The sequence below is a fragment of the Pelodiscus sinensis genome, chromosome 1 (genome assembly GCF_049634645.1).
Source record: "Pelodiscus sinensis isolate JC-2024 chromosome 1, ASM4963464v1, whole genome shotgun sequence".
In the NCBI taxonomy this organism is placed as follows: Eukaryota; Metazoa; Chordata; order Testudines; family Trionychidae; genus Pelodiscus; species Pelodiscus sinensis.
This window is the reverse complement of record NC_134711.1, coordinates 183815238-183843025: the sequence shown is the minus strand read 5'-3', so window position 1 is coordinate 183843025 and position 27788 is coordinate 183815238. Positions and strand designations below refer to the sequence as shown.

Below are 27788 nucleotides of genomic sequence, written 5' to 3'. Positions count from 1 at the left end.
GAACCTGGATCTCCCGCACGCCAAGTGACTGACCTATTCAGTGAGCTGTAAACTTAATATCTCTCTGGTCCAGAGAGTATTTTTTATATATAGTGGAAGAGCTCCAATTGGAGATATTGAAAGAAATTGACCCCTGAATCATCTGCCTATTCTCCTCAACTTCAAAATATTTCAGGTGCATCCCAATGTGTAACATGACATTTTTTTGAAATCTCAAAGGTTTTATAGTAAAGGAAAACCATATCTCACCCAGTTCTAGAAGAGACCAAGGAGTCAGAGATGCAGTTTGCCTTAATTGTGATAGATTAAAGAACTGGATATTCCTTAAAAACAGCTAAGGAATTCTGGATTTCAGTACCTATGAAGCTAATCACTATTACTTAACACTGGTGGAAAGAATACACTCCCCTCTCCCTGTGGGATTTAGAGCATACTGTTTCTACTATGTTTCCAACAATACTGAGACACAAAAAAAGGTTTTAATTGTAAGGTATTTTTAATCTCATTTACATTCAAGTAATAGTGACATTTAGCATCTAATACTATGACACACAAGAAACTTCCAAGGATAGTTTACCTGAAGAATTAAGATTAAAAGTCAAACAAAATTTAAACACATAGAAATGGTGTGAAGCAGCAACTATTTTCTGTCCTGAACACTATATTGCAACTATTAGCGCCACTCCGCCAAAGTCCTACTTTAGTGAATATTTTGTCTCTCATTGGACAATGCTGAAAATTTTTATAAATTCTTAAATAAGTTAAAAAATATAACAAAACTTACAAGAAAGAGTTAGTCTCTGGACAGCTCTCCCATAGTTCCAACATTTTAATAATTTACTTCTGAAACTACTTCTCTATTTTCTAAGAAAAATGTGTTATCTTTCCACAGCACAAAAGGAGTGGCTTTGTGATATGAAACAAACCAGATTAGGCTCACTTTAGGAATGCTCTTTTTTGTACACACTTTAAAACCTCATGCTGTAATGTGACTTGAAACTTTTAAAACTGTTAAAAGATATTTTTCAATAGTTTGCTACTAGTCTGGTATTTCATTTAATGAAGATGTTCTATAAAGCCTCTGAAGTAATTACTTAAGAAAATCAAGTCTTGTCAAGTTCAGAAGTTTAATGACGAAAGATATGAATCAGCATTTAAGTCAGTACTGCCTGTTACAGTATATTTCACACATGCACACACACTCCATAGTAACTTACCTAGCCACATCAAATGATTGCGCCTTTTGCAGTTTAGCATTTAACTGTGACCCAGGTCCAGATCTACTAAAGGAAGAACTCTTTGGCAATGTGGCTGTAATAATAATAATAATAATAATAAGTGTTAATCATAAAAAGTAAATTTTAAATATATATGTACAATTCACAATGACAGATAACTAACTGCTAACACTACAAACCAAGTATTATGATTTTAAACTCAGTTTGGAATTTTTTAGGCAATGTTCCCAATACAATCTCTCCTCTGCCCTACAAAAAACAGCACACATATCACCATCATGATTTCCTTCATTTGCATTATTTATATAAAGCTGGTTGATATATTAAAGAGTGGCTTACTTTATAAAAATTGGAATTCTGTATTTTGAAAATAATCCAAGGAATAGTATTATCTTAATGGTTACAAGCCAGTAAGGAGTAGTACCAATTTGTAGGTACCAATTCTGGTTTATGGGCAAGCTAACTACATTGTACTTTACTGACTAGAGTGCTAACATTTTGTTCATGATGATTGTTGGTTTATGTACAGAAATACCTGAAAAATCTAAGTTTTAAAACATAATAAACCTAGATTTCTTCTACGGAAGGTTTGTGTGTTTTGTTTCAGGCTTAAAACTGTTTTAATTCTATTTGAATTAACCCAATTCAAGTGCATTCCCTAAACAAGGCAATTCCTTAAAGTAATAACATTTACTAATACCATATTCTCACTTTTTGGATGCAAAGAAAATTGCTCAATAACATGTTAATAGAAAAGAAGTAAATATATAGTGTCAGTATGCAGCATACCAGGATGAGCAAAAGCAGGCAGAGGTTGTATAACAGCAGGAGCTCCATTAGCTAGGGGAGGCACTGCTGCTGTAGGAACAGAAGATACTAAAGGTGGAGACATTCCTACTACTGGAATGGATGCCATTGGTACTGGGGCTACAGCTGTAAGAGATGGCATGTTGGCAATGCCCCCGATACCTGCATACAAAAAAAAGTAGACATTTTTCTAATTTAGAATAATTTGTATCAGAATAAAATTTAAGGAGGTTGCAGACTGCAGAGTTATACCACAGTAAACCTGGATTAGACAGCACATTGAGATGAAGATAAAGACTCTAAAAAAAAAACCCTTCAGGGTTATCAAGTTCTCAGTGATGGCAAGATGAAATGGCTTAGGGAGAAGGACATAACCTTTTATAGCGTATGGATGCTACAGGACAGGGATTGGCATCCTATGGCTCCCTAGGGAGCCAGATATGCCTCTTTCGAAGCTTGAGCCCACCCCGCGCTTGCTCCTCCTGGCAGCAGGGAGCCTGCACTGGCGCTAAAGCAGGACTGGGCAAAACTATCCGGCCATGTACACAACAGGGAGACCCCAGGAAGTCTCCCCCGAACGCTGCACAGAAAAGCCACCATGGGGCATTTGTTTTTCACAAATTGTGAGCAGTGAGGGGAGAGGTGCCTCATAGCTACTCCCGCCTCCTCCCCATAGCACAATCCTATTGGCTTTTTTTGGCCAATGGAAGCTGCCTGTTTCAAAAACAGGCAGCACATGAAGCACCAATGCAGCCTGTTTGGGGGGGGGGGGGGGGTTGTGTGTGTGTGTGTGTGTGTGTGTGTGTGTGTGTGTGTGTGTGTGTGTGTGTGTGTGTGTGTGTGTGGATGTGGGGGGGGGGGAAGGAGGAGGAAGAGGAGTGTGGCAAACTCCTGAGCTACTGGCCTGAAGTCTCACTGGTAAGTATCCCAGCCAGCACCTGCCTCTGGCACCCTAGCCTCTCCCTTCCCCACTGCCCTCTGCCTCCTCACATAATCCAAACCCTCTTCCCCCCCCTCCTGAACCCATACCCCCTCCCACACACTGCACCCCAATCCCCTGCCCCAGATCACAATCCACTCCTGTCTTCGGTCACAATGCAAGCCCCTGCACCAGGTCACTTCCCAAGCTCCTGCACTGTAATCCCCTCCTCTAAGTCACAACTGCACCCCAATCCTGTGCCTCAGGTCACAAGTGCCTCCTTCACCCAAACTCAGTGGCCTCCAACCCAAAAAAGGTTCCCCACCCCTGCCATAAATAAAAAATAATGTGGAAACCTTTTGTGCTGGGCATAATATTTTACTTTATTTAAAAAGGAAGCCTGGCCAACAAGCCCCCAATTGTGGCCTAGCCCCCATCTGGCCGCAGCATTATAACACTCCTGCACCCCCCACACCTCAACTCTGAGGCCATCATACACCTGAACCTCCTGCCCTGAGCCCCTCATAGCCCCAGACTGCTGCACCCCACACCTCCAGTCCCCTGTCATAAGACTGACAGAAGACAGCCTGAATGAAGCTGGATTTGACCAGTTATGATGTACATCTCAAAGAAATGTGTGAAAAGATGCAAGTCCCATTAAATAAAGTCTGTGAGTACAATGTTTCATTTATGCTATTAATCATCATGTCAGTTATCAATAATATTAAGTTGTATATTTTCACTCATGTAAATGGGCATTCTCTTCTGGCTCTTTGTTAACCATTTGTTCTGAATTTTGATGTAGTTTGGCTCTCTGGTTTTAAAAGGTTGCCAATCCCTGCTATAGGATTATGTGACTGCAATGCTAACTGAAGAAATACAAGAATTTAAGAAAGTTGTCCACTGTGTGAGAGATAAAGAGAAGTAATGTCAAACACTGGTGAGTAGAAAACCTGAAATCTACATTCAGCCACTGTCTAAAAAAGAATGTGTTTCTGGTACACTGCTTGCAGCTAACAGGGAAAAGCACAGTAATCAGATATTTTTGGTATGAGAACAGCTGCATAGATGACAAGTGGAGGTCAAGGAGATTGAACAATTGTACTGGGGAAGAGGTGAGGTTGTATGCATGCAGCTGGGAGCATATCTACAGTAGGTTCCACACCAGAATTCAACTTGTTAAGCATGAGGTCCCAGGCTCTAGCCCACGCATTTATTTTATTCTATACCAGTCCTCTGTTACCCAGTCCCTTCTTTGGAGCCACAACCACTTCAGCAATACCAGCTTCAAGAACTAAAGCAGCAGTAGCCAGCCTCACTATTATTGCCACTCTGTGTAGGCCAACATGTGAGGACTGCAGTGCTCAGACACTACTTTGGATACATTAAATCAAGATTGCTGATTGTAACTCTGGCAATGGTTACAGTTGGAGACACATTAATAAAGATCTAAGGAACTGCCAGCAAGGTGGTCTCACTGAAGGTGGTTCCCAGCTTCAGAATTCACTCACTCCCCTTGGTCTGAAACAGCTCAGTTCTGTTGATCTTCATTGGAGAGTGCAAGGCCTGCCTGCTTTTTCTAATATTTGGGGGTGGTGAGCAGCATTCCCTCTAAGATTTTCCATCTATGAGCTTTTATCTTGTGCATTAATATTGAGGTCATGTGCCCATGTTGGGATGCATGCCACTGTGGCACTCACCAGTGGTGCTGATCCCCAAGAGACTTTCCTTCCAGCACAGAGACCCCAGCCTGGCCAGCCCCCTTTGCTGGGACCCGAAGCCCTTCTCCCAGGCAGCACCCCCACACCGCATCGGGAGAAGGTTAGATCTGCCTCCCCAGAGAGCACTGCTCTCAGGGCAGCCTGTGTGCAGAGCAGGGGCAGTTCCAGGCTGCTCCCCATGGGGCTGGCTGCGAGTCCTTGCCTGGGGCAGAGGGAAGCTGCTGCAAGTTTGCCGAGAGTTTGCAGGAAGTGGGGTGCTGGGGATAGGGCAGTGACATGTGGAGAGCCTGGGGAAAGAGAGCTGATAGGGAGCTGAAGGAGGCAGGGAACTCTGAGAGCCAGAGGGCAGTGAGAGAGGAAGAGGAGGAATGGGGATGCAGGGGACCTCCAGCCCCTGGAGCAACTGCACTGCAGCCCAGCTTTAGCCCCGGCAGCCGCCTGCCACATGGCCCGCCCCAGGAGCAGCTGGGCAACCACCATGCAGCTCCGGCTGCAGCTCCAACCCTGGGGAAGGACTAAAGCTGGGGCCAAGGCCGTGTGGTGGTTACCTAGCTGCTCCTAAAGTGGGGCTGTGTTGCAGGCAGCTGCCCCATATGCTGGGGCTGAAGTTGGGACCATGGAACTAAAAAGAGCATTGTGGTCCGTGACCATGGCCCCGGCCCCAGCTCTGGCAGCTGCCACACAGCCTTGACCCCTGCTGCTCCTGGGATGGGGCCACATGGTGGGAAGGCTAGAACTGGGGCCATGGAACAGCTGTTCCCAGGGCAGGACCATAGGGTGGGTGGGTGCCCCGGATGCCAGATTCAGCCTCAGCACATGGGCAGCTGCCCACCAGATGGCCACTGATCACCCCACAGCCCCATCCTGGGAATAGCCGGGCAGCCACTACACAGACCTGGCTTCCCCCACTCTCCCACCAAGCCCACCAGCAGCAGCTTACCTTCCACATTCAAAGAAAGTGAGTGCTGCTGTGTAGCTCTGCAGAGATGGGTGGGATTAGAATTCTTGGTGAGCACCCACACAGGCATGCGCCCTAAAGGGAACTTAGGGTGGTGAAAGTACAGAGGGAGCACCGCAGGGTCTGAACCAGAGTAGGAAACTGGCTTGGTTATTGATTATGCATGGAGGTTAAGAAGCCACACTCATTGGGTTGTTTCTAAACTTTATCAAACCACAGAATTAGGATCAAATTCTATTCTTACCGAACCCTGGTGCACCAGGAATAGCAATGGGAGGCTGCTTCATGGCAGAAGGGAGTGCAGAGGGGAGCTGATAACCTTGTAGTTTTAGTTTGATAAGTTTCATAGCAATGGAAAACTCCATCTGGTCCATCCTCCCATCATTGTTCATGTCAGCCAGTGCCCTACAAACAAGCAGGATTTACAATTATGCTTTTAAAATATGACTATGTGACTTCTCCCATAAGCAAAGAATCCCCCTACCTTCCCCCACACACACAAAGCAAGAAACTCAAGAACCGTCTGATTCCTGCTTAGGAGGAATTCTGCAGAACACAAAAGAATTAAGCCACCATTTAAAGAATAAACAGAAAGTTTCTCAGCTTCTCCCTTTGAATGATGAAACCGTGATGTTTCTAAGTTATGTTTTACTACATAAGGGAACTACAGTGCAGCAAGCTGAAAGGAAGGATTAGTGTAATTACAGAAACTTTGCTAAACTGCACAAATTAAAACGACATGGTACTACACACAGCACCACAGGGAACCAAATGACTTAGTCAACAAATTTGTACTTCAGCTAGTCCTATAATAAATTGCTCTTTAAATTCATGCTCTGCACTAAAAGCATTATAATGGAGTGTACAAATGAGTTTTCAGTTAGACTACAGTGTTCAAGTATAAAACATTGAGGCCAGTTTTTGAATAGGCTTTCATGTAGCGTAGTCTTTGACTTTACACTACATCAAATGAAGAAACAAAAAGTAGACTGTTTAAGAAAACAGTGCACAGCAGGAGGTAGGGAGGAGGGATGGGAAGAGGAGGGATAACACTAGTTTCTGCAACTGAGAACCAAAATAAAAAAAGTAAGTGCATGTTAATGATTTAAGCAATTGTAAATTAAGAGTTGCATTATGATGCTTTCCTTAGAGAGAATAAAAAATATTCTAATGTCAGTATAAAACATTAGGATTATTTCAAACTAAAAACAAAATTATTAGAGATACAGACTGTAGTTCACAGACATGGCAACAATACTGTAACCAGATGCCCACCTGACAGCCAGGCAATCTAGTTCAATGCTGAGGTTATTTGCAATTAAATAAACACCAAGTAAAGCATTAATGTAAGTAAATTAAGGGTCATCACAGTTTGCCTATGTATTCGGTTCAAATTCAGCTAGTAATTTCTGCCAACCCCCCCCCCCCCCCGAAAACAAAATTTGAAGATGTCATTTCAAAACATTTCGTTTGACTTAAACTCTTCTGTTCTTCATTACTATGAGAAAAAAAAACTAACTACTTAATTCTGTTTTGGTTCAAAACTATCCACGTTTTTTTCCCCTGTTGGGCCAGCAAAATGCTGATTTAGGGTCAAAAATCTTGCACTACAAACTTACATGAGAAGACTGAAAAGGCCATGTTTGTATAATAAGATCTCCAGAATTCTGTTAGAAACAAGGATTATGTTGGATTACTTCTTGAATGTGGCCCAGTTAGTAGGTTTAGTTCTAGTGGAAGAAAATTCCAGAGGCAAGAGACTGCTACAGAGACTGGCCTCCTGGCCAATACATTTTCAATCTACATTGTTTCCTTCTATGTACAATTAATAATAATAAGAAACAAGATATGCATAGATCCCATTATGTTCATTACATGAGAAAACTCCTATCTGCCCACTTAATAAAAAAAAATTTCATCTCTAGTTAAATGTCTGTCCTGCTATTCTATTCATTTGCTGTAGTTCAATAGTTTTACTATTTTACTCAGCTTCACACAAATTTCAGGAAAATGAAGTACAGCTAGAAGGCTGCAGCATTTACATACATTTAATGATTACAATATGCTAGTGGAAATACAAAGTTAAGCTTCTGTATCTCAAAGGCTTTTTTCCCCCCATTAACAGAGAAACAACACGTTTCTTATCACTTTCAAAGATTCTAACCATACACTCTGAATTTACAATGCTACTTTTTATGTAAACATTGACTTGACTGCTGAGTAGCTGACAGTAACTACCACCTAAATTTCACTGCTCCGCAAAACAAAAAGTCTTTGGTTATAACAATATTAGGAAGAACTTAATGTACACTAATTCATTTATTCAAGAGCTGGCTGGAAACCAGTGTAGGAGAGTAAATGGATTATATATTTATTATATCTATAAAACATGCCTGTATTCATAATTGTAGTTTTTTTTTTACTTGGATAATTGCAAAAGTTCATCTTAAATCTAGATGCAGAAGGGATCCTTTCCACATGGATCTCTCTCCCCTCCTATGCTTAAATGGAAGTGGCATTACCATCTTCCTTATACCCTGCAATGGAATGTCTGCAGTGCTGCCATCTGTAAAAGGTCAAAGACCAGGCAGGCAGGATTTGTGAAGCTTAGAGCACATCTTATTAAACTATAAAAATACCTTTCTGAAGGTTACTTTTAGAATGTTACACACACCAGCAAGGAAGCTCTACTTGAACTGACTAGCTTTCAATTCCAATGTTCATCTTAAACTATGAAACCCAAACCACAGCAGGAATTAAATCTGGAATGTCACTATACTACTGTATACATTGAACAATAAAATCCCATGGCCTTTCCTACCATAATATCTTCCCACCATCTTCACCATCTATCTCCCACAAAATTTGAGAATATTAGGATGAAAGTGGATGTCAGAAAAGGATTAATCTACCAACTATTTTTATATTAACTGCAGAACTAGAATTCTGAACAGAATAAGATTTCCAGTCTGACTTTAAATTAAGCTAGAGATGCAGGGTCTGGGTGGAGATTTTCAGGAAGGAGAAACAGCATTGTGGTTTTGGAAGAAATCCAGATTATGGCCTAGCTAATAATAGTTCTTACCTTCTGAGCTATTATGATCTCATTTCACAGACTATTTAGACACTTTAAAGATTACTGGCTTTACAGACAATAAAGCCTGTAAAAAGTAGATCAGCAGAGGAATTGTCATGATAAACCATAGCAACTTCTCTGGCTTGAACTACAAAGGTCCTGATATTTTCACAGTATTTTGTTAAGAACTGAAGTATTGCTACTTTAATTTTATAAAACTCCCTTCATGTAGTCCAAGGTCTAAAATACAAATGACTGTTTTCAAAATAGCTATTCAATAATAGCTCTATTTCAACTAGGTAGTTTTTCCTGACATTCTATTTTAGTGAAAACAAATTTCACATTACTCTAAGTAGCAATCCAATTTTCACCAAATTAAAAGAACTATACCCCTTAAACTTTTTAAATTATAATATATGTCAGTCAGGGAAAGAATGACATCGCATCAGTGTCAACAGATTGTGTGGGGAGGGGGAGAGGTAAGACAAGACAAGAGTGAGAGAGATGTCCCCCAGTGGTGCTTTCATGCCAGGGGAGGAGGCAGCAACGAGGTGGGCCCCTAGCTCAGTTTGGGATGGCCCGTTACAGTGAGTGTTGCCTGGAGTGCACAGCGCCCTGCTGCTGCGGGAGGAGAGGGATCTCGGAGCGCTGCAGAGGGTAGGGAAAAGCCTGCCCAGCTGGAGCCCACGCTGTCAGCGGGCACAGCATGGAAAAGCCCTGGGCACAAGCCAGGGTCATACCACAAAGGGCTCTTTGTGCACTGCCTGCCTCCCTTGCAGGCAAAGCCAAAGTGGAGGGAGCTTCATGGGCAGCACAGTCAGCAGCAGTGGGACATGCTGGAGGCTCTCTCACTCCTGCCCCTCCACCCAGCCCCCTCATTCACCAGCTCCAGCTCAGCCTCCCCAGCTCCCCCAGAAGTAAGGAGCCCATGCTGGTGCTCCAGCCTCACCACCAAATTGAGACCCCTGCACCCCCACTCCCTCCTCACTCACCACGAGCAGCAGGAAAAGCCTCCTTCAAGCACGTCCCTGTGCTGCTGTTGCCTGAGCCGGGGGAAGGGAAGCGGCAGTATAGGGAGACTTGGGGCTTTCTCCCTCCCCACAGGAAGTTGGTGCTGGTGCTCCAGCCTCGCCCTTTCTTACCTGCAAAGTTGAAGCACCAGCACCAGCTTCCTAGGGGATGGGGGAAAGCCTCAAGGTTCCCTGCATGCTGCCACTTCCTTTCCCCCTCCCCCAGTTTGGGGAACAGCAGCGCAGGGACGCACTTCACGGAAGCGTCTCCCACTGCTTGGCAGGGTGCTGAATGAGGTGGGTGGGGGGTGCAGGGTCAAGGCTGGTTGGGAGAGATGAGGCTGGAGCACCAGCACAGGCTTCCAGTGCAGCCTCAGCTTGCTCACTCACCGCCCTGCAGAGACCCTGTACTCCCAGCCCCCTTATTCACCACCCTTCCGAAAACCCACACTCCCAGCCCCCTCACATACACACTCCATGGAGACCCTGCACTCCCACTCACCTCTCACATGCCCTGCCAAGACCCCACACTCCCAGCCCACTCACTCATACCCCCAAGCTGAGACCTCACACCCCAACCCCCTCACACACCTCCTCCACCAAGACCCTGCACCCTGAACCCCCTCACTTACCACCCTGCCAAGACCTCGCACACCCTCACACACACCCTTCACTGAGATCCTGCATCCCCAGTCCCTTCCCCCAAGACCCTACAGTCCTAGCCTGCTCCTGCCCCCTCCCTCCTGGCCAGACACCTACCCCCCAGCTTGCTCCTGTCCCCCTGCTCCCCGCCAAACACCTATCCCAGAGAGGGGGGTTGGTGAGTGTAGCTCTCATGCTCTTTGGCTATGAAAGCTGCCAGAGAGAGGGGGACTGGTGAGCACAGTGAGCAGGGGGCGCAGCTCTCAAGTTTTCTTCAAGATTTTAATTAAAACTAGCTTTGTGAATCAACTCTGATATATTTGAAACAGTAGCAATCTGAAAGACCCACATGAAGAAACTAGATTACATTTTCCCATTGGGTTTATTAGCAGTTTAATGAATTTTTGCAAATTTTTATTTGTTCACTGCCCAGAAAGAATAAAAACATTGTTCCCCGTCTCAAAACCCTGTTATCCCAATGCTAAGATTAAAATAGATTTTCTGCAGATTATAAGTGTTATGATACCTATGAAGGTCCAGTTCAGATGGTATACCTAGTATCTTAATATTTTTTTAAAAATCATTGCATTTTATGACTATATTAATTTAACAAAGCCAAAAATATTTTATATGGTTTCTTCATACACTTTCTATCAAACCACCTCCTGTTACTAATGTCACTTTCCAGTAAGAGGACTACTTTCTGCAAGAAGCATATGAAATATATTAGTAACTTTGAAAAAAAAAAAATCACAGCTGGATCATGGCAACAAGTGCTTTTGTCGTGTTAATTTTTAGACTATAAGCTGAGCAAAGCGAGTGATTTTAAACAGCAACATATTAAGTGCAATGTGTGTGTTACTGAATTCCTTGCGCCAATATAACTCAAGATATTTTTTTTTTAATACTTACCATATTTGTGCTAACACTGGTTGAGGCAATCCAGATTGGAAAAAAAAGTTTCTAGCTTGATCACCTGTAAAATAAGTTAGAAAGGCATCATTTCAGAAGGACTGCTAACAATACCCAGGAGAGGACAGAGATAAAAAGTCAAAGCTTTCAAAAGGCCATCATTAAAAAGCATATATAATAACATGGAACATACGACAGGATATTATTTAAATTCAGCTTACCATTTAGCAATCTGCAAGCAATATTACAGATGTAATTTTAGGTACTAGTGAATCACGGGTATCTGTAGGGGAATATCTACCTCATGCTTCCATATTTAAATCTGCAGAAGTTGCTTCCATTTTAAGTTAACTGGACATTAACATTTTTCAGGAAAAATCTATTGAGATGGACATTAGGAAACATATGGTTCCTGCTGCTCAATACATGTTTAATGGCTCTTTCTTGGAATCATATGCCTAGCAAAATAAAGGAAGCACATGCTTTCTCCACAGGAAACACTATTTTCCATCAATGCAAATCTAAAACTTTCTATTTTTCCATGGGTATTTAAGGTACAATAGAGACCAGTCAAGAAAAACTGAGCAAAGCAATCTTTGAGACTAATTAGCCATTAAGAAGGGCAACAGCAAAAATTCTGAGGTAGTTTCCCATCTTTCGTCCAGTGGAGTGGTAAAGGTAGATAAGGATGAGGAAGACAGAAGTTTAGGGTTAGGTCCAGTAGGATTAGGTTCCTGAAAAGGAAATTTGATGATCTATGAAGGAAAGGAGTAGAAAGGCTACAAGAATTATTACATATACACTTTTTACAAAATTAAGTTACATACAGAGACATAACAGATTTTATGTCATATGACGAGCAGAAATAATCAACTTGTGTTGTGAGAGGCATAAGTGGCTCTTTAGGACCACAGATGAGGCTCAAGACCACAGATTTGAGGTGAGACTCTTGAACGCCTCCTAACAGGTTGATAGCAAGGAAAACAATACATCTCCATTCTCTTTCTTCACATATAGCTGCAATGAGAGGGGAAAGAGAACCAAACAGAGCCACCAAACTGCCAGGCTGCATCTAGACTGGCATGATTTTGCGCAAATACTTTTAATGGATGGATATTAAAAAATTTTTCCATTAAAAGTATTTGCGGAAGAGAGTGTCTATACTGGCATGTGCCTTTGCGCAAAAGCAAATCTTTTGCGCAAGAGCATCTGTGCCAGTGTAGATGCTTTCTTGCACAAGAAAGCTCCGATGGCCATTTTAGCCATCGGGCTTTCTTGCGCAAGAAATTAACGTGGCTGTCTACACTGGCCCTCTTGCACAAGAATACTTGTGCAAGAGGGCTTATCCCTGAGCGGGAGCATCGGAGTATTTGCACAAGAATCACTGATTTTGTACATTACGAAGTCAGTGTTCTTGCACAAATACTTGCGGCCAGTGTAGATAGGCGGCAAGATTTTGCGCAAAAGCAGTTGCTTTTGCGCAAAATCATGCCAGTCTAAATGCAGCCCCATAGTACAAGATCCTGTTATCACTCTATGGTATTTAGCCTACTCTGCAGCGATTTAAAAGACAATTTTGTTAAATTAGTGAAAGCTATGGTTGTGGATTTATTGCTTAATCCTCACAAACTAAACCGATATGTGCCACTTCTAAATGGCTATAAAAGGCTGTCTATACAGAGGTTTGAACTGGTTTAACTAAAATGTTAAACTGATTTTATTTAAACAGGTACGACATATTTAAGACTGTATTTTTCACATATTGATCAATCAACACAACAATGTATTGAGACAGTGCAATGGCCCTACTTATCAAACCTAAGTAAACATCAAGTCATCACACTATCACAGAATCAGAACCACAAAATCATAATGACTGTTATGAAGTAGCAAGCATCTCTATAAGATAGAGTAGCATTGCTTTACAGAGCAGGAATATAAAGAGAAAAAAATCAAGTGATATAAACCAGAGAAAAGATAAGTTTTTCAGCAAGATTCAAAAAGAGATGAAGTTGATATGGCAGAGGGATACACGAGAGCTGAAATATAGTATGAATCAAGCCATGCCTGCATTTTTCCCATACATTTTGTGCACAATTATTTACTATGAATTATAGATATAATTAAATGGAATTGGATGTGGAAAGTATCAAATTACCAGTGATAAATCCAGATGTTGGTTTCAGACTATGGAACTGTTGATCATGTTTAGCTCGCTCTTCCACAGTTATGGCCCAGATATCCAGGTTGCCTGGCATAGAAAGAAAATATCCAAGTCAGAAACAAAGTACATTACTTTTCTCCCCCTACAAGTCTTATGTACACAAAGTTTTAAAATAGTTTAAATGTGTGACTTGGTGGTACTGATATAATTAATTTGCTAGGAAAAACAAATATTAGAATGGATAAATAATTGTTGTACCAATAAAAGCAAGCAGGATCTTATGAGGGGATAAGGCAAAAAGCCACACTTATTGTAAAGATAATAAAGAATAAAGAAAAGATAGAAGCAAACAATGTTGTTTAGATACTTATTCCTATCACTACTTAACCCTTACACACACACACACACACACACAGATATAGACATTAATTCAATCATTCATCCAAGTTCTGTGTATTTGTTATAGTTACCAGCCTGGAAGTTGCTTGTGACAGAATACTGGCCAGGTATTCTGTACACAAGTGATGGTAGTTGGGAGCGAAGTCCTGATCAGATGCGCATCTGAAGCTCCTGGTAGGCTGGCAGCAGAACCTTGGACTCTGACTCCATAGTCTTTTAGTCCAGTTCTTATAGGAATTTCTTCCTATGCCAGTCTATGGGAATTGCTGCATCATGCTAATGTCCAGGGTGGCTGTCAGGTGCTCGTCAGTGATCTCATAGGGTGGACCTCCAGTACTTGGTTTTCTCCACTTGACACCTTTTGGTTGCACTGGCACCTGACACCTTCTTCAGCCCTTTGTTGCTGCATTCTCAGGCTGGCACCTCTCAAAACCATTCATTCATTGTCCAAGCACTCTCTCTCTCTTACATACATTCCCTAATTAATGTTTCACATACAGTATTTTGTATAATAATAACTTTACATATACAAGAGTTGTAGTTACAAAAAGTCACAAGTTTCTGGGTGACATTTCTTAAAACATTCTCTTTCTGAGTGCTGAATTAGTTACCTGTTATAGTTACAATGTTTCACTTTGCGATTAGGGTTAATTGCTTCACAATGCTTTGAAGAGAACGGACATCAATTGTGTAACAATAAGTTTGAGAGTGCCCTGGGACACAGAGAGGGGAGCTGTTTCTGGCTATATAGTATTATATTTTTAACAGTTTTAAGTTACATGACCTAATATTACATTCCTAACAAATTATATTCTAGAAGGGCAATAATTATAAATCTAAACATTTAACAATCTTAAATAATAATAATAATAATAATAATTCTAAACACTTATCAAGCTTGATAACACAATCTAAACACTTTAACAAGAATAAATCTAAACACTTATATCCTTCTTCTACTTAAACTTATACTACTTAGACTTTTAGTTGTAGGGAACAAATTATGAGGAGTCATTTCCACTTGGGGGAATCATTTTTAATACTTTAATATGTTATCTCTACATAATCTCATATCCAACCAATCTATAGTTGACATTCATACATATCCTCAAATATAGTCAGCCATATGAATAACAAACCACCAAAGACTGAAATGAACTCCTAAGCAATGCTTCAGCAATTTTTTGCTTACTGAGATCTTAGGTTATAAACCCATACAACATGTAATGCAATTTGTGATGATATTTAAAAGAGGTCTGGCTTAATGAAAGACAGAAAACATGGAAAGTTTATGTGCTTTTGCTTATTTAAGGCACTAATCCCACTCAAACAGCATATGCAGCACAGCATGTGATACAGTGTCTTCTAAACTCAGCGAAGTAGCATCACAAGCCATCAACAGTTGTGCATTAAATGGATTTGTACCATCACAGAAGTAGAAGTAAGCATCACATTCATCCAAGAAGGGTGTGAATATGCAAGAGGATATAAAATAGGCAACAATGAAGCACAAGGTAGGAAAAGAGCACATACACTATACTCCTGACTAAATGAAAAATTCTAGAGATAGGAATATTTTGTACTACTTGGTCCTCCAGAGTAAATTTGAAGTTTGTAGTTCAATATTTAGCAATTTTCACGTTAATCTATGTTTTTACAGTACAATGACATTGAAAAATACCTTCTCCAGATTTCCCTACATATGTAACAATCTATTTTCACTGTCTAGTGAGAACACTTTTGCATTTGTTTCTCCGCTCTTCTTTTTATCCTCCAGGTTTTTCTTTATAAACTAGCCAATTAGCCCGTTATAAGACAGGATTTTCAGGTCTTCTCTCCTGAGCTCGCTCTCGCTCTCTCCCTACAGCCTCCCCCCTCTCTCTCAGCTCTCTTCCGCTTCCTGCTCTCTGACTTTCTTTCTCTTCTCCCCCTCCTGCCTCTCTTCCCCTCCTTTTCTCTTCTCCTCCTGCCTCTCTCCCCTCCATCTCTCCCCGCCTCCTCTTTCTCTTCCCCCCCGCCATGGCACTTCGCTGAGTGCTGCCTGCTCAGCCGGGTTGCCGCGAGGGAGGGTGGCGGGGCGGTGACATACGGGGCCGGGGCTGTGTACATCACCGCCCTTCCTTCCCCTCCCACCCCAGCGGAGCCCAAACAGCCCCTTGCGCTGCTGGCTCCCCTGGCAGCTTGGCTGAGGGGCACAGCAGGAAGGGAAGGGAAGGGGGCGGTGATGTACACAGCCTGCCCCCTGGCTGTGTACGTCACCGCCCCACCCCCTTCCCCTCCCTCCGTGGCGGCTAGGCTGAGTGTTGCGTGCTCAGCCTGGCCACCGCGGGGGAGGACGACGAGCAGGGCAGTGACATACACGGCCAGGGGGCGGGGCTGTCTACGTCACCTCCCCCCTCTCCCACGGCAGCCCGGCTGAGGGGTACACCACTCAGTGCCATGGCGGGAAAAGGAAGGGGAGGCGGTGATGTACATGACCCTGCCCCCTGGCTGTGTACATCACCGCCCTGCCCCCCTTCCTGTCCCACCAGGCCCACCTGAGCAGTGCTCAGCTGGGTCCCGGCAGGAGAGCAAGCAGCGGCAAGTGGCCTGTGGCTGCACCCCCCCCCCCCGCGTCGCCAGGTCTGCTTCCCACCCCCCTCCTCCTGTCCAGCCCCACGGCTCCCGATTCCCCCCAGCTCTGCTTCCCACCCCCTCTTCCTGCTGGCCCCCCAGACACGGCCCCCCTGGGTTGTAAATGAGCTCCAGCATGGAGTATGCAGGAGATAGTAGATCTGATTGCTGTGTAGGGAGAAGAATCTGTCCAGGCACACCTCTGAAGCAGAAGAAACGCTGATATCTATGCTAAATATCACATAGGGCATGTAGAAAAAGGACACAGCAGAGACAGCCAACAATGCTGTGTGAAAATAAAGAAGCTCAGGCGAGCATACCAGAAAACAAAAGGAGGCAAACAGTTGCTCCCGGTCAGAGCCACTGATATGCTGCTTCTATGAGTGGGATTCTAGGGGGAAACCCGACCACTATCCCAAAACTGTCCGTGGATATTTCCCAATCAACTTTTCAAACAGCTTCAGGCAGTTATGAGGAGGACTTTGTAGATGACGAAGAGGAGGAGAATGCTCAGCAGGAAAGCAGAGGATCCATTCTTTCTGACAGACAGGAGTCTTTTCCTAACTCTGGAGCCAACCCCTTCCCAGGACCTATTGCTGACAGATGCAAGGGAGGAACCTCTGGTGAGTGCACATTTGTAATCATGCTACAGTAAATGTAATTGGTTAAATGTAATTGGGATTAATCCTTGATCTGCCCTGAATAATTGAGATATAGTGGTAACCAGTCCACCCACACAGCAGGTGCTTCTGGAACAGTTTGTTAACATGCCTGGAGATGGAGCAGGAATCCTCCTTGCACATCTCTTCAAAGCTCTCATCTAAGTACTCTGCAATCCTTCTCAGAAGGTTTCTAGGAAGGGCTACCTTATTATGTCCTCCATGCAGAGTCAGCAGTAAGTGATCTGGCATCTTTTCAGCACAAAGCACAGCAGTATAAGGTTCAGGTTTCTGTCTATATTCATGCAGCATACAGTCCCTATCATGCTCTGTGATTCAGAAAAGATGGATATCATGCATGGTGACCTGAATGAGTGAGAGAAGTTTTGTAATTGATAGCACTGAGGCAATTCTTTGTGATGAACTCTTAAGGGATCATCCCAGAGAACAGCTATGCTTTGTGCCTGTCCACAACAAACCCACTGCTCCCTATTGGAAATGCGAACACACATACAGTAAGGGCTGTAGTTTGCAAGCACCCTTTCCCACATTTTCAAAGCTGAAGTTAAAGACCCCTTCTAATGAGTCATTTATGACAGCCTGTAAAATAAGTTCTGCTGCCCAGCTCTTTGCCTGTTTTAAACCTTACCAGAAGGCACTCAATAAAAAATTTGGCCTTGTACGTAACACCTGCTTCACTGAAAAAAGTTTATCCTCTGTGTTTTACAATGTACATTCTGTAAAGTTTGCTTTTTTTTTCTCCCCTAACGCAGTTGGTGGCTGGTCTGTGGTATCTGCCCCTGCTATACAGGAGGCCGCTGCTTTACGACGGCCCGATTTACAACCTCCTGCACTTACGACCTTTTCCATAAGTGCAGAGGGGGCCGAAATCCCCCGACTTATGTCGTTGGCCCCGCATTTACAATGGCGCACGACACCTGTGGTAATTGCGGGCTCAAGTTAGGACGCCCCTGACTTGCGATGCTATCCCAATAACGGATCGCATCGCAAGTCAGGAGTAGCTTGTACCAGTTAGGCTTTCACAGATTAGAATGGGGAAAAGATATACAAGCGATGAAATGTTTAACAAGATCATGCAATTCGCCTGCACTGATAGGGCACAACTCAATGCACGGAACTCATGCTGCTAGAAGTCATCTATGCCAAACAGAACAGATGAGCATGCAGAGAACATGAATTTAACACATGGGATGAGATGTTGAGGCTCATGATAGAGCAAACAAACCTGATGAGGCATGTGGGAGAGGTGCAGAAAAAGCAGCTAGAGCACAGAGCCCCACTGCACCCACATGCCCTCCTCACCAGTTTCTATAGCCTCCTCCCCCAAATGTCTTCAAATGCAAGGCAGTGAAAGGGAAGGCCCGGGAAGCCATTCACTCAATTCTGAGAGATGGCTCATGGAGCAGAAGGCTGTCATTTCCACAGCTTCGATTTCTACACAGGGTGAATGTAATAAGCTCCATATCCTTGTGCCCCCGACCCCTCTCTATAGTATTAGACCCTTGCGATGCCATAATTCCTTTTCCATTCAGTGTTGTCTAAATAAAAATGCATGATTTCAGAACAACAGAATCTTTATTTACTATCCCAACAAGGGATAGTGATAGAAATGTAGCCATGTGTGATAGTGTATTCATTTAAACGGTTAACCGATGAGCCAGTCTGTGCTTGTTTCCCAGGACCAATATCAATGTTCAATTGTATCAACATGCCCAACCTCTGCCAACTACTTTATTCAGTGGTTTCCTGCATGTCTGTGGATGTGGCCTCCTCACTTTCTTCCTCACACAGGAGACTCCTGGCTAGGCTCTGGACAAACTGCAGGATAATGAAGTTGTTAGCTATACACTGCTGCAGCAAGCAGTGCAGAACAGGGTCAATGCTTGCCATGCTACATAGCATTTGCATGGATAACCAGGGGAAAAGAAGCAAAATGATTGGTTTGCCATTGCTTTTGAGAAGGGAGAGGAGGTGGAACTACCTGCAACTGTCTCATCAGAGACATTCACATTGCCGATGGTTGGCAGGAACTGTGGGATGGCTATCCATAGTGCATTACTGTAAGAGTCAATGGTAGCCATGGTAGTGGCGATACTCTGTTGATCAAATGTGCCTAGTGGGGACATGCACCTTTGACTTTATAAAATCAAATCCTGAAAGTTTACCTCAATAAATTAGACCTAATTTCATAGAGCAGACATACCCTTTAATGCTTAGCTATCTGCTCTTCTGGTACTCATCTTGGTGAATGGGTCTTTGGTACTCTAGGGGAATGAGTCTCATGGACATTACTGTCTAGAATTCATTTAGAAAGAAATATAATTTTTCTGGTTTAAAAACAAAATAAATCAAACAACAAAAATCTTACCGCCAAAAGGTGTTGGAAACTGAGCCATGGTTCAGTTACTTTTAGCTTGCTAATAGATGCCTGAAACAGAAAGGTAGTATGTTAAGATAAATAGATCTTCATTGCAAGGAAATATAATAGATGTTCAACTTTAAAAAAAAAAACACTTTATCATCATTTATAACCAGATGCTATGTGAAAAATTAGGATAACAGATAAAGCACTGTATAAATATAAAATAAACTATTAAGGATAAGCTAATGCATACTGGTGTTGCAACATCCCATGAATTTCTGCTGTTTGCCTTTACTAGTGAATAGCTAAATTTCACTCTTGTGAAAAGAAAATCCTCAAAAGCTAAGTACCATTCTTTATAATAGAAGAGCGATGTACAGGGAAGAATTAAAATCAGCCACACAGACCAGATTCTTGCAACAGCTGAACAAGTTGATCAAAATATTACTTGCATTGGGTACAACATCTCTGTACTATACAAGTGCAAGAACAGGAAATCTAATTCCACAGCTGATGAAAACGCATACTCTCTCCACTGAGCCATTTTAAAAAATAAAGAATATTTGATAAAGATGCACCATCATGATCAGGTAGTCTTTCTTGTAAAATAAGAAATACAAAAATTTAAACTAATGACTAGACTGTAAATAAGACTTTTGCCAGAAACATAAGGCAAAAATTAATTTGGTGAGAACGCCATGCATCCATTTAAAATGTTCACTTAATACTGCTTATTCTTCAAAGTTAAAGCAATTCCAGGGAGTCTAACTTAGAAAAATGCCCCCCCCCCCTTTTTTACTCCTCACAAAAAGTGACATGAACTGAGCCAGAGGGACAATGGCCAGTGACAGAACCAACAAGCAGTGAATAACTTGTCTCCTGTCCTAGGAGATTCCACTGTTTTCTCTGGACAACAGGGGAAAAAAGGCACTAGGACTGAAGGGAGAATAATGTAGGCTGTTTAAACAGCAACAAAATGTATCAAAATTATTAAAATACAAACGTACCAAAAGAATGGTATTAAAAGAAAACTGCTGTTCCAGGTTGTCTGACTTCCATAGTGGTCTTTAAGCATTTCTGATATTGATGTGTCAATAAACCTAAATATATTACATGCATTCACCTCCACCATTGTCACTGAAACTACTCTCCCCCACCCCCGGTCACTATTACTGAAAATCATGTAATGAAAGCCAAGTTCCCACTAAAATTGTAATTTAGAAAAAGTGACAAAGGAAGAGACTAGTCTTAAGATACAACAACTCACCTATAATCTATCTGTGGTTTCTATTGCATTATCTCACTCCACAAATTTTGAATTATGTTCCTTAACTTTGAATTATGTTCCTTAACCACAGCTAGATTTTCTAATTAAGATCAGTGTCAATTCCTTCAAAATCCAAGAAGCATAAAATCATGGCACTTGATGCAAGTCAGTACAATGATATCATAATCCAACTTTCATTTTAATCTTTAACTATTTAGTCAATAAGAGTAATAGCTCCAAAAGGCATTCCAACTTTAAATGATTTGCACTTTATCCTTTTTGTTTCACTATCATATATACCCCAGCAAACAAAACCATGCCCCTCTCTCCCCCAACTCCTATGTATTCTGGATTTTGTTTCTTAAACAGCAGATGCTAAAGCAGTTTCCTATGCAAAGTGTTCCAGCTCCATAGATATACTACTTTATCAGTGCAGCATGGACAATTTTATACTTACAACTTAAAGAAAGGAATCAGCAAAATAGAAGATCTGCTCCTGCACCCTTCAACTGTTTACTATGTGGGAGTGTTTGCAGACAGAAATAGTAGACAGAAAATAGAACCAGAGGTGGCTGGTTAAGTGGAGAGGGGGGAGGAAAACACTACAAGACCAGATAAGAGACAAAACCAAAGTAAAAGGAACAAAAAACAAAAATCCATTTAATGTAGTCATATATTACAAGTTAAAAAAAATCAATGATTATGAATACTGGGGCAGAAAAGTGCTTGCAAGCACTGCAGAGTTCAGTCATTTGAAAAGAATCTCTCACATGTAGCTCAGGAAATCCACAGGAAGAGCAAGCTTATCACTAGATAGACAAAATAAATCTAATAACTAGTGCCCTGCTCAATGCTTATGAATGCATAAATCTGTACCAAACTGCAGAGAAAACATTAGAGTGAAAAGGGAGTATGCAGTGAGAGAAATAAGCCGGGGGGGAAGCAGAAAAATACATTGAAAAAAGTGGAAGATAAAAATGGAAAGAGCTGAAATTTAGACTTGGGGAAGAAGGATAGCACAGTGGTTTGAGCATTAGCCTGCTAAACCCAGGGTTGTGAGTTCAATGCTTGAGGGGGGCCATTTTAGGGATCAGGGATAAATCTATCAGGGTGGTACTTGGTGCTGCCATGAGGACAGGGGACTGGACTGGATGACCTCTCAGATCCCTTCCAGCTCTGAGATAAATACAGAGATATACTTAACTGGAAAAAGAGAGATGCAACAGAAAAACAAACAAGGGGGGGGAGGAGAGAGAGAGAAGAGACACAAAGATTAACATATCCTAGAAAGGCATTGCAAAATTAGGTTTGGTATTGGCAGTGTAATCCTGATTATTTGCTCTAAAGAGAGGTTGATTATTATGTCCAAGGAAATTCCACAGGGGGGCGGGGGCCTTAGCTTTATACAGGAATGAAGACCTTCAGAGATTTGATGGTGCACTCAGTTGGGTCTGAAACCTCAGTGTTCCTTATGTATAAAATAGAGTTAATAACTCAGCATTATAATACAGTCAAAACTCTTAGTTAAGAGTTTTGGATTTTTTTTTAAACTATTAGGAAGAAATCTCTCTGGGGCAGAGTTACATCTTACATATTTGGAAAGTGTCTAACAGTTATATCTTATGTGTTTGTACATATACATATTTACACACACATACATGTATGAACTATAGACGGGGCAGCTTTAACTTCTGTACCAGGAAAGATAATGGAATAAGTAATAAAGGAATCAATTCAAACATCAGAAGGTAAGGTATAATGAGTGAGGTTCTACAGAGATCAGTTCTGGGACCAGTTCTGTTCAGTATCTTCATCAATGATGTAGATAATGTATACAGAGTACACTTATAATATGAATGGATGATACCAAGCTGGGAGGAGTTACAAGTGTTTTGGAGGATAAAATTATCTAGACAAACTGGAGAAATGGTCTGAGAAACAAGATGAAATTCAACAAGGACAAATGCAAACTACTACACTTAGGAAGGAACAATCACTTAAACACATACAAAATGGGAAGGAGTACAGGCAGTCCCCGAGTTATGCGGATCCGACTTATGTCGGATCCGCACTTACGAACAGGGCTCTCTCGCCCCGGAGCTCGCAGGCAGCGGGACCGCCCAGAGCGCAGCGGTCCCGCCACCTCGACCTCCGGGGCGAGAAAAGCTGCTCCCGGTGCCTCTGGTCTGCTGGGGACCGTCCCCAGCAGACCAGGGGCACCGGGAGCAAAGCCGCAGTCGCGGCGGGGTACCACGCTTCGGAGACTTGTGGACCCTGGGGCAGAGCAGCTGGGGCGCTGCCGGTTGGTCCTGCAGCGCCGCTCTGGGCACTACTGGACCAACCCGGCAGCACCCCAGCTGCTCTGCCCCAGGCGTCCTGATTCAGCCGCTGCTGGTCAGTTTCAGCAGCGGCTGATTCAGGATGCCTGGAGCAGAGCAGCTGGGGTGCTGCCACGTTGGTCCAGTAGCGCTGAGGAGTGGCGCTACTGGAGCAACCCAGCAGCACCTCAGCTGCTCTGCCCCAGGCGTCCCCAAGTCAGCCGCTGCTGAAACTGACCAGCGCTGACTACAGGAAGCCGGAGGCAGAGTTGCTCTGCCCCGGGCTTCCTGGAATCAGCCGCTGATCAGTTTCAGCAGCAGCTGTCTTGGGGACGCTTGGGGTTCTTAAATTGAATCTGTATGTAAGTCAGAACTGGTGGTCAGTTTCAGCAGCGGCTGAATCTGGACGCCAGTTCCGACTTACATACAGATTCAACTTAAGAACAAACCTACAGTCCCTATCTTGTACGTAACCCGGGGACTGCCTGTACTATGGAAAGGAATCTAGGGCTATGTCTAGACTGCAGAGTTTTTCCGGGATTGCAGAGGGATCCCAGGAAAAACTCCGAGGCATCCAGGGAACACGTCCATTTTTTTGGAACTGTTCCTGAAAAAGTAGGTGCATTCTTTCGGCGTCTCTGTATTTCTCTCAGTGAAAGGAATAAGGGATGTTCCGAAAGGAGGAGGTAGACAGGCCAAATTTTGGAAAAGCCTCTTCTGGAAAATAAGTGGAAAAAGATACACAAATTGCACTTTGCAATTTACGTATTTTTTTCAGAAAAAAACTCTGCAGTCTAGATGTAGCCTAGGGGGTCATAGTGGACCACAAGCTAAATATGAGTCAGTGCAGGGCCAGCCTTAGGTCGATTCGTCCGATTCCCCCGAATTGGGCCCCGCGTCCTGAACCCGGAAGTGTGCCGGGTGCACTGCGGAAGAGGAAGTGTGAGTTGAGCGCAGGGTTTCCCTGTGCCGTGTGAGTGAGAGTGAGCTACCTCCGAGGCTTTGCAGGAGAGGTAGCTGGGGATTTTTTGTGTGCTTTTTCCCCCCCCCCCCCCTCCTCAACCAAAAAAATTTCTGGCCCTCCCATTGAAACTTGTGTGGTTTTTTTTTTTTTTTTTGCTCAACCAAAATTGCTGCAGGGCCCCGTCGAAATTGTTCGAATTAGGCCCCACACTTCCTAAAGCTGGGCCTGAGTCAGTGTGACACTATTGGGGGAAAAACCCCACAACACACAACATTCTGGGATGCATTAATAGGAATGTTGTAAGCAAGACATGGGAAGTAATTCTCTTTCTTTACTCTCTGTTGATTAGGCCTCAACTAGAGTATGTGTGTCCTGTTCTAGATACCACATTTCAGGAAAAATTAGAGAAAGTCCCAAAGAGCAGAAAAATTATTAGTCTAGAAAACATGACTTATTAGGGAAGATTGAAAGAATTGGGTTTGTTTAGTCTAGAAAATAACAGACAGGGAGGGGACATCACAGCTTTCAAATACCTAAAAGATTAGAACAACGAGGGGGGGAGAAAAATTATTTTCCTCAACATCTAATAATAGGACAAGAAGCAGTGGTCTTAAACTGCAGCAAAGGAGGTTTAGGTTGCACATTGGGAAAATAATTTCTGTCAGGGTGGTTAAGCACTGGAAAAAATTGCATAGGGAGATTGTGGAATGTCCATCCTCAGTGATTTTTAAGAGCAGGCTAGACAAACATCTATCAAGGATGGTCTAGATCAGGGGAAGGCAAAATACAGCCCTTGAGACTGAGTCTAGCTTACCAAACATTCATTCGGATCCAGCCCACCACGATCCCCTGGGTTGCCAATGACCTGCAGCCCAGCAGGACCCTCGGTCAGGCTCTCTGTCTGCTGTGCCCCACGGGCTCAAAGTGGCCAGCTGCTGAGGCCAGAGTGTGAATCTCTGCATGGCATGCACCCCTTGGAGGGAGGCCTTTGTGGAGCCACTCCAGCACAATCCTCACAGCTCCCATGGGCCAGAACCCAGACAGGCAGCTTGCATAGCCTCCCTCACAGCATGTCATGCACTGTGCAGATGCACACATGGGACTTTCAGTGGCGTGTGGGGGCGCAAGAGACAGGGAGCCTACCTGAGAGATCCACTGGGTTGCTGGCCAGGAATTGCCTAGAATAAGTGCCTCCCAGCCAGAGCTTGCACCTGGCACCCTACCCCCTTCCATACTCCAATTCCCTGTTGCAGGTCACAACACAGACACCCTGCACCCTTGGCTTCTTTTCTACATTTTCAAATATAGTTATTTCAATTACACCACAAAATATAAAATCTATAGTGGTTATTTTATATGCATTACAAATATGTGCACTGTAAAAATGATAAAAACAGTATTTTTCAATTCACCTCATGCAAGTACTGTAGTGTGATCTGTCATGAAAGTGCAACTTACAAATGTAGAGTTTATTTTATGACATAACTGTACTCAAAAACAAAACAATGTAAACCTTCAGAGCTTATAAGTCCTACTTGTTCATGCAGTTGCGTAGCGAAACAAGTTTATTTGCATTTATGGGAGATAATGTGGCCTGCTTCTTATTTACAACATCACCTTGAAAGAGAGAACACGTGATCACTTTCATAGGCAGCATTGTAAGGTATTTATGTACCAGATATACTACACATTCATATGCCTCTTCATGCTTTGGCCACCATTCCAGAAGACAAGATTAAAAAAAATGCATTAACTAAATTTGTGACTGAACTTCTTGGGGGAGAATTAGGTCTCTTGCTCAGTTTTACCCATATTCTGCCGTATATTTCATATTACAGCCGGTCCCCGAGTTACGAATGGTAGATTTATGACTGTTCGTACTTACGACCAAACCTCCCATTAAGGGGTCATAAAGGTGGTCCCCGAGTTATCAACACAATCTGCGCTTACAAATAGCGTGGTCGCATATAAATGAATGGGGTCCGACTTACGAACATGTCGAGTTACGACCAAGTGTTTGGTCCGTAACTCGTTCATAAGTCGGGGACCGGCTGTATAGTCGTCTTGGCTGATGACCTAGCACATGTTGCTCATTGTAAGAATACTTTCACTGCAGATTTGACAAAACACAAGAAAGTTATCACTGTGAGATTTCTAAAGAGAGCTACAGCACTTGACCCAAGGTCTAAGAATCTGACATGCCTCCAAAATCTTAGAGGGAGGAGTTGTGGAGCCTGTGTCTTAAAAAGAGCAACACTCCAATGTGGAACCTACAGAACCTGAACCATTAAAAACAAAATCAAAAGTTGTAGATATTTTAAACGTTTCCTGAAAGGAATAACAAAGAACTCTTGGCCAACCTGAGTGTTGCTTTTTAATCTAGCCTCAGTCAGGAGACAACTGCAGTTCTACAATTTCTCCTAACATATCGGTCACTTAAATTTACAAGTAATAGAGAATAGCCATTTCAATATGCAAGATACTGCAACTCACTATTTCTGACTTGCAAGACTATTTTGAAAAGAGAAAACCTATGACTATATCTCCCAACACTCCAGAAATGATACATACGAGCCTTGAAACTTACACTATTAAACACAGATTATCCTCACAGCTACATATGTCCCTGACAAGTTCTGTGTAGCAAAAGAAAACAATTACATTCTTCGGCGAGTGTTAATACTGTCACTTTCTTGGACAACATTCCCCTAGGGGGGTCAGGTACCAGGGCATTAACTGATACTGAAAGGTACTTGGGGAAGCACTGACTATACATTTTGCTTCACATAACTGACAGTGAATTTGTTCAAAATAACCGTCTATGGGTTTAATTTCATCTATACCCAAGGGCTTTTTTTATTATGATACAAAGAAAAAAAACTTGCAAGAAAGAAGTCTATTGGAAAAATATAGCAGCCTACTAACTAAAAGAAATGTGTCAACTTTCAGAGAGAAAGCTGTTAGCTGGGCTGTCAGCATCAGGAAGTTTTCTTTTTAACTAATGCGTTAAAGATGTTATTGCTGGAACTGTTCTGTTCAAATGTTTGTGCAGTTTCCCAACTACTCCGTTTCAGATATTCTCTGCGTGTCACTGGAGTCTGAGATGCTGCTGATGGCAAAGCAACAGGGAAGAACAAGATAAAGGAGGTCATTGTTGAAGTCTGATTTTTTTCTCCTTCTTTGCCAAAATAATGAAGTCTAAGCGAGCTTTACAGCTTTAGGACCAAACATGTTATAGCAAGATGATCAGAGACTACAAAGCAATACTTTGGGGGTAGATTCTGAGCCCTGTTCCTGAACTTCTACAGTATTCTGGTAGTGCAAAAATTGGAAGCCACTCACATATCCTTTGCTAGCGAATTCTCAACATGAAGGAGACTCCAGTATTGCTTAGAGATAGCACAGTGTACTCCTAAACTTCACACCCTTCATACAGGGGATGGTGAGTGTAGGAATGTTAGCGAATAGTCAACTACCTGATAAGCATAAACTCATTGGATAGTCGACAAGAGTATCAGCTATTCGCTTCACTTCCCCCTTTGCTGACTCTCAGAGGACAGGACATCTCCGAGGTGTCGCCTGCCACACACCACTGCCTCTATCAGGGTTGGCTGCTGCGAACAAGGGCTGCTGGACTCAGCACAAGTCGGGACTGAGCAGTCCCGGCTTGCGCTGGTCTGGGACACTGTGCCTCTGCATTTCAAAATGTAGAAAGAGCCTGGCAGCTCTAACTACATG

The 27788-nt window shown here is 42.8% G+C and overlaps 1 protein-coding gene across 6 annotated transcripts in view; it reads right to left on the bottom strand.

The window, feature by feature from the left end:
* The window catches only part of ITSN1 (intersectin 1), a 194762-nt gene that overhangs the window by 123184 nt on the left and 43790 nt on the right, over positions 1-27788 (bottom strand). For 5 of the 6 annotated variants that reach the window (XM_075911169.1, XM_075911141.1, XM_075911188.1 and 2 more), the window contains exons 2-7: positions 19508-19567; positions 13442-13534; positions 11284-11347; positions 5888-6048; positions 2028-2207; positions 1218-1311 (exon numbers count right to left, since the gene is read on the bottom strand). In XM_075911169.1, coding sequence (XP_075767284.1) covers positions 1218-1311; positions 2028-2207; positions 5888-6048; positions 11284-11347; positions 13442-13534; positions 19508-19535 — 620 coding nt within the window. In that variant the 5' untranslated portion in view covers positions 19536-19567. The remainder of the gene's footprint in view (positions 1-1217; positions 1312-2027; positions 2208-5887; positions 6049-11283; positions 11348-13441; positions 13535-19507; positions 19568-27788) is intronic. The other variant, XM_075911179.1, reaches the window with a different exon arrangement.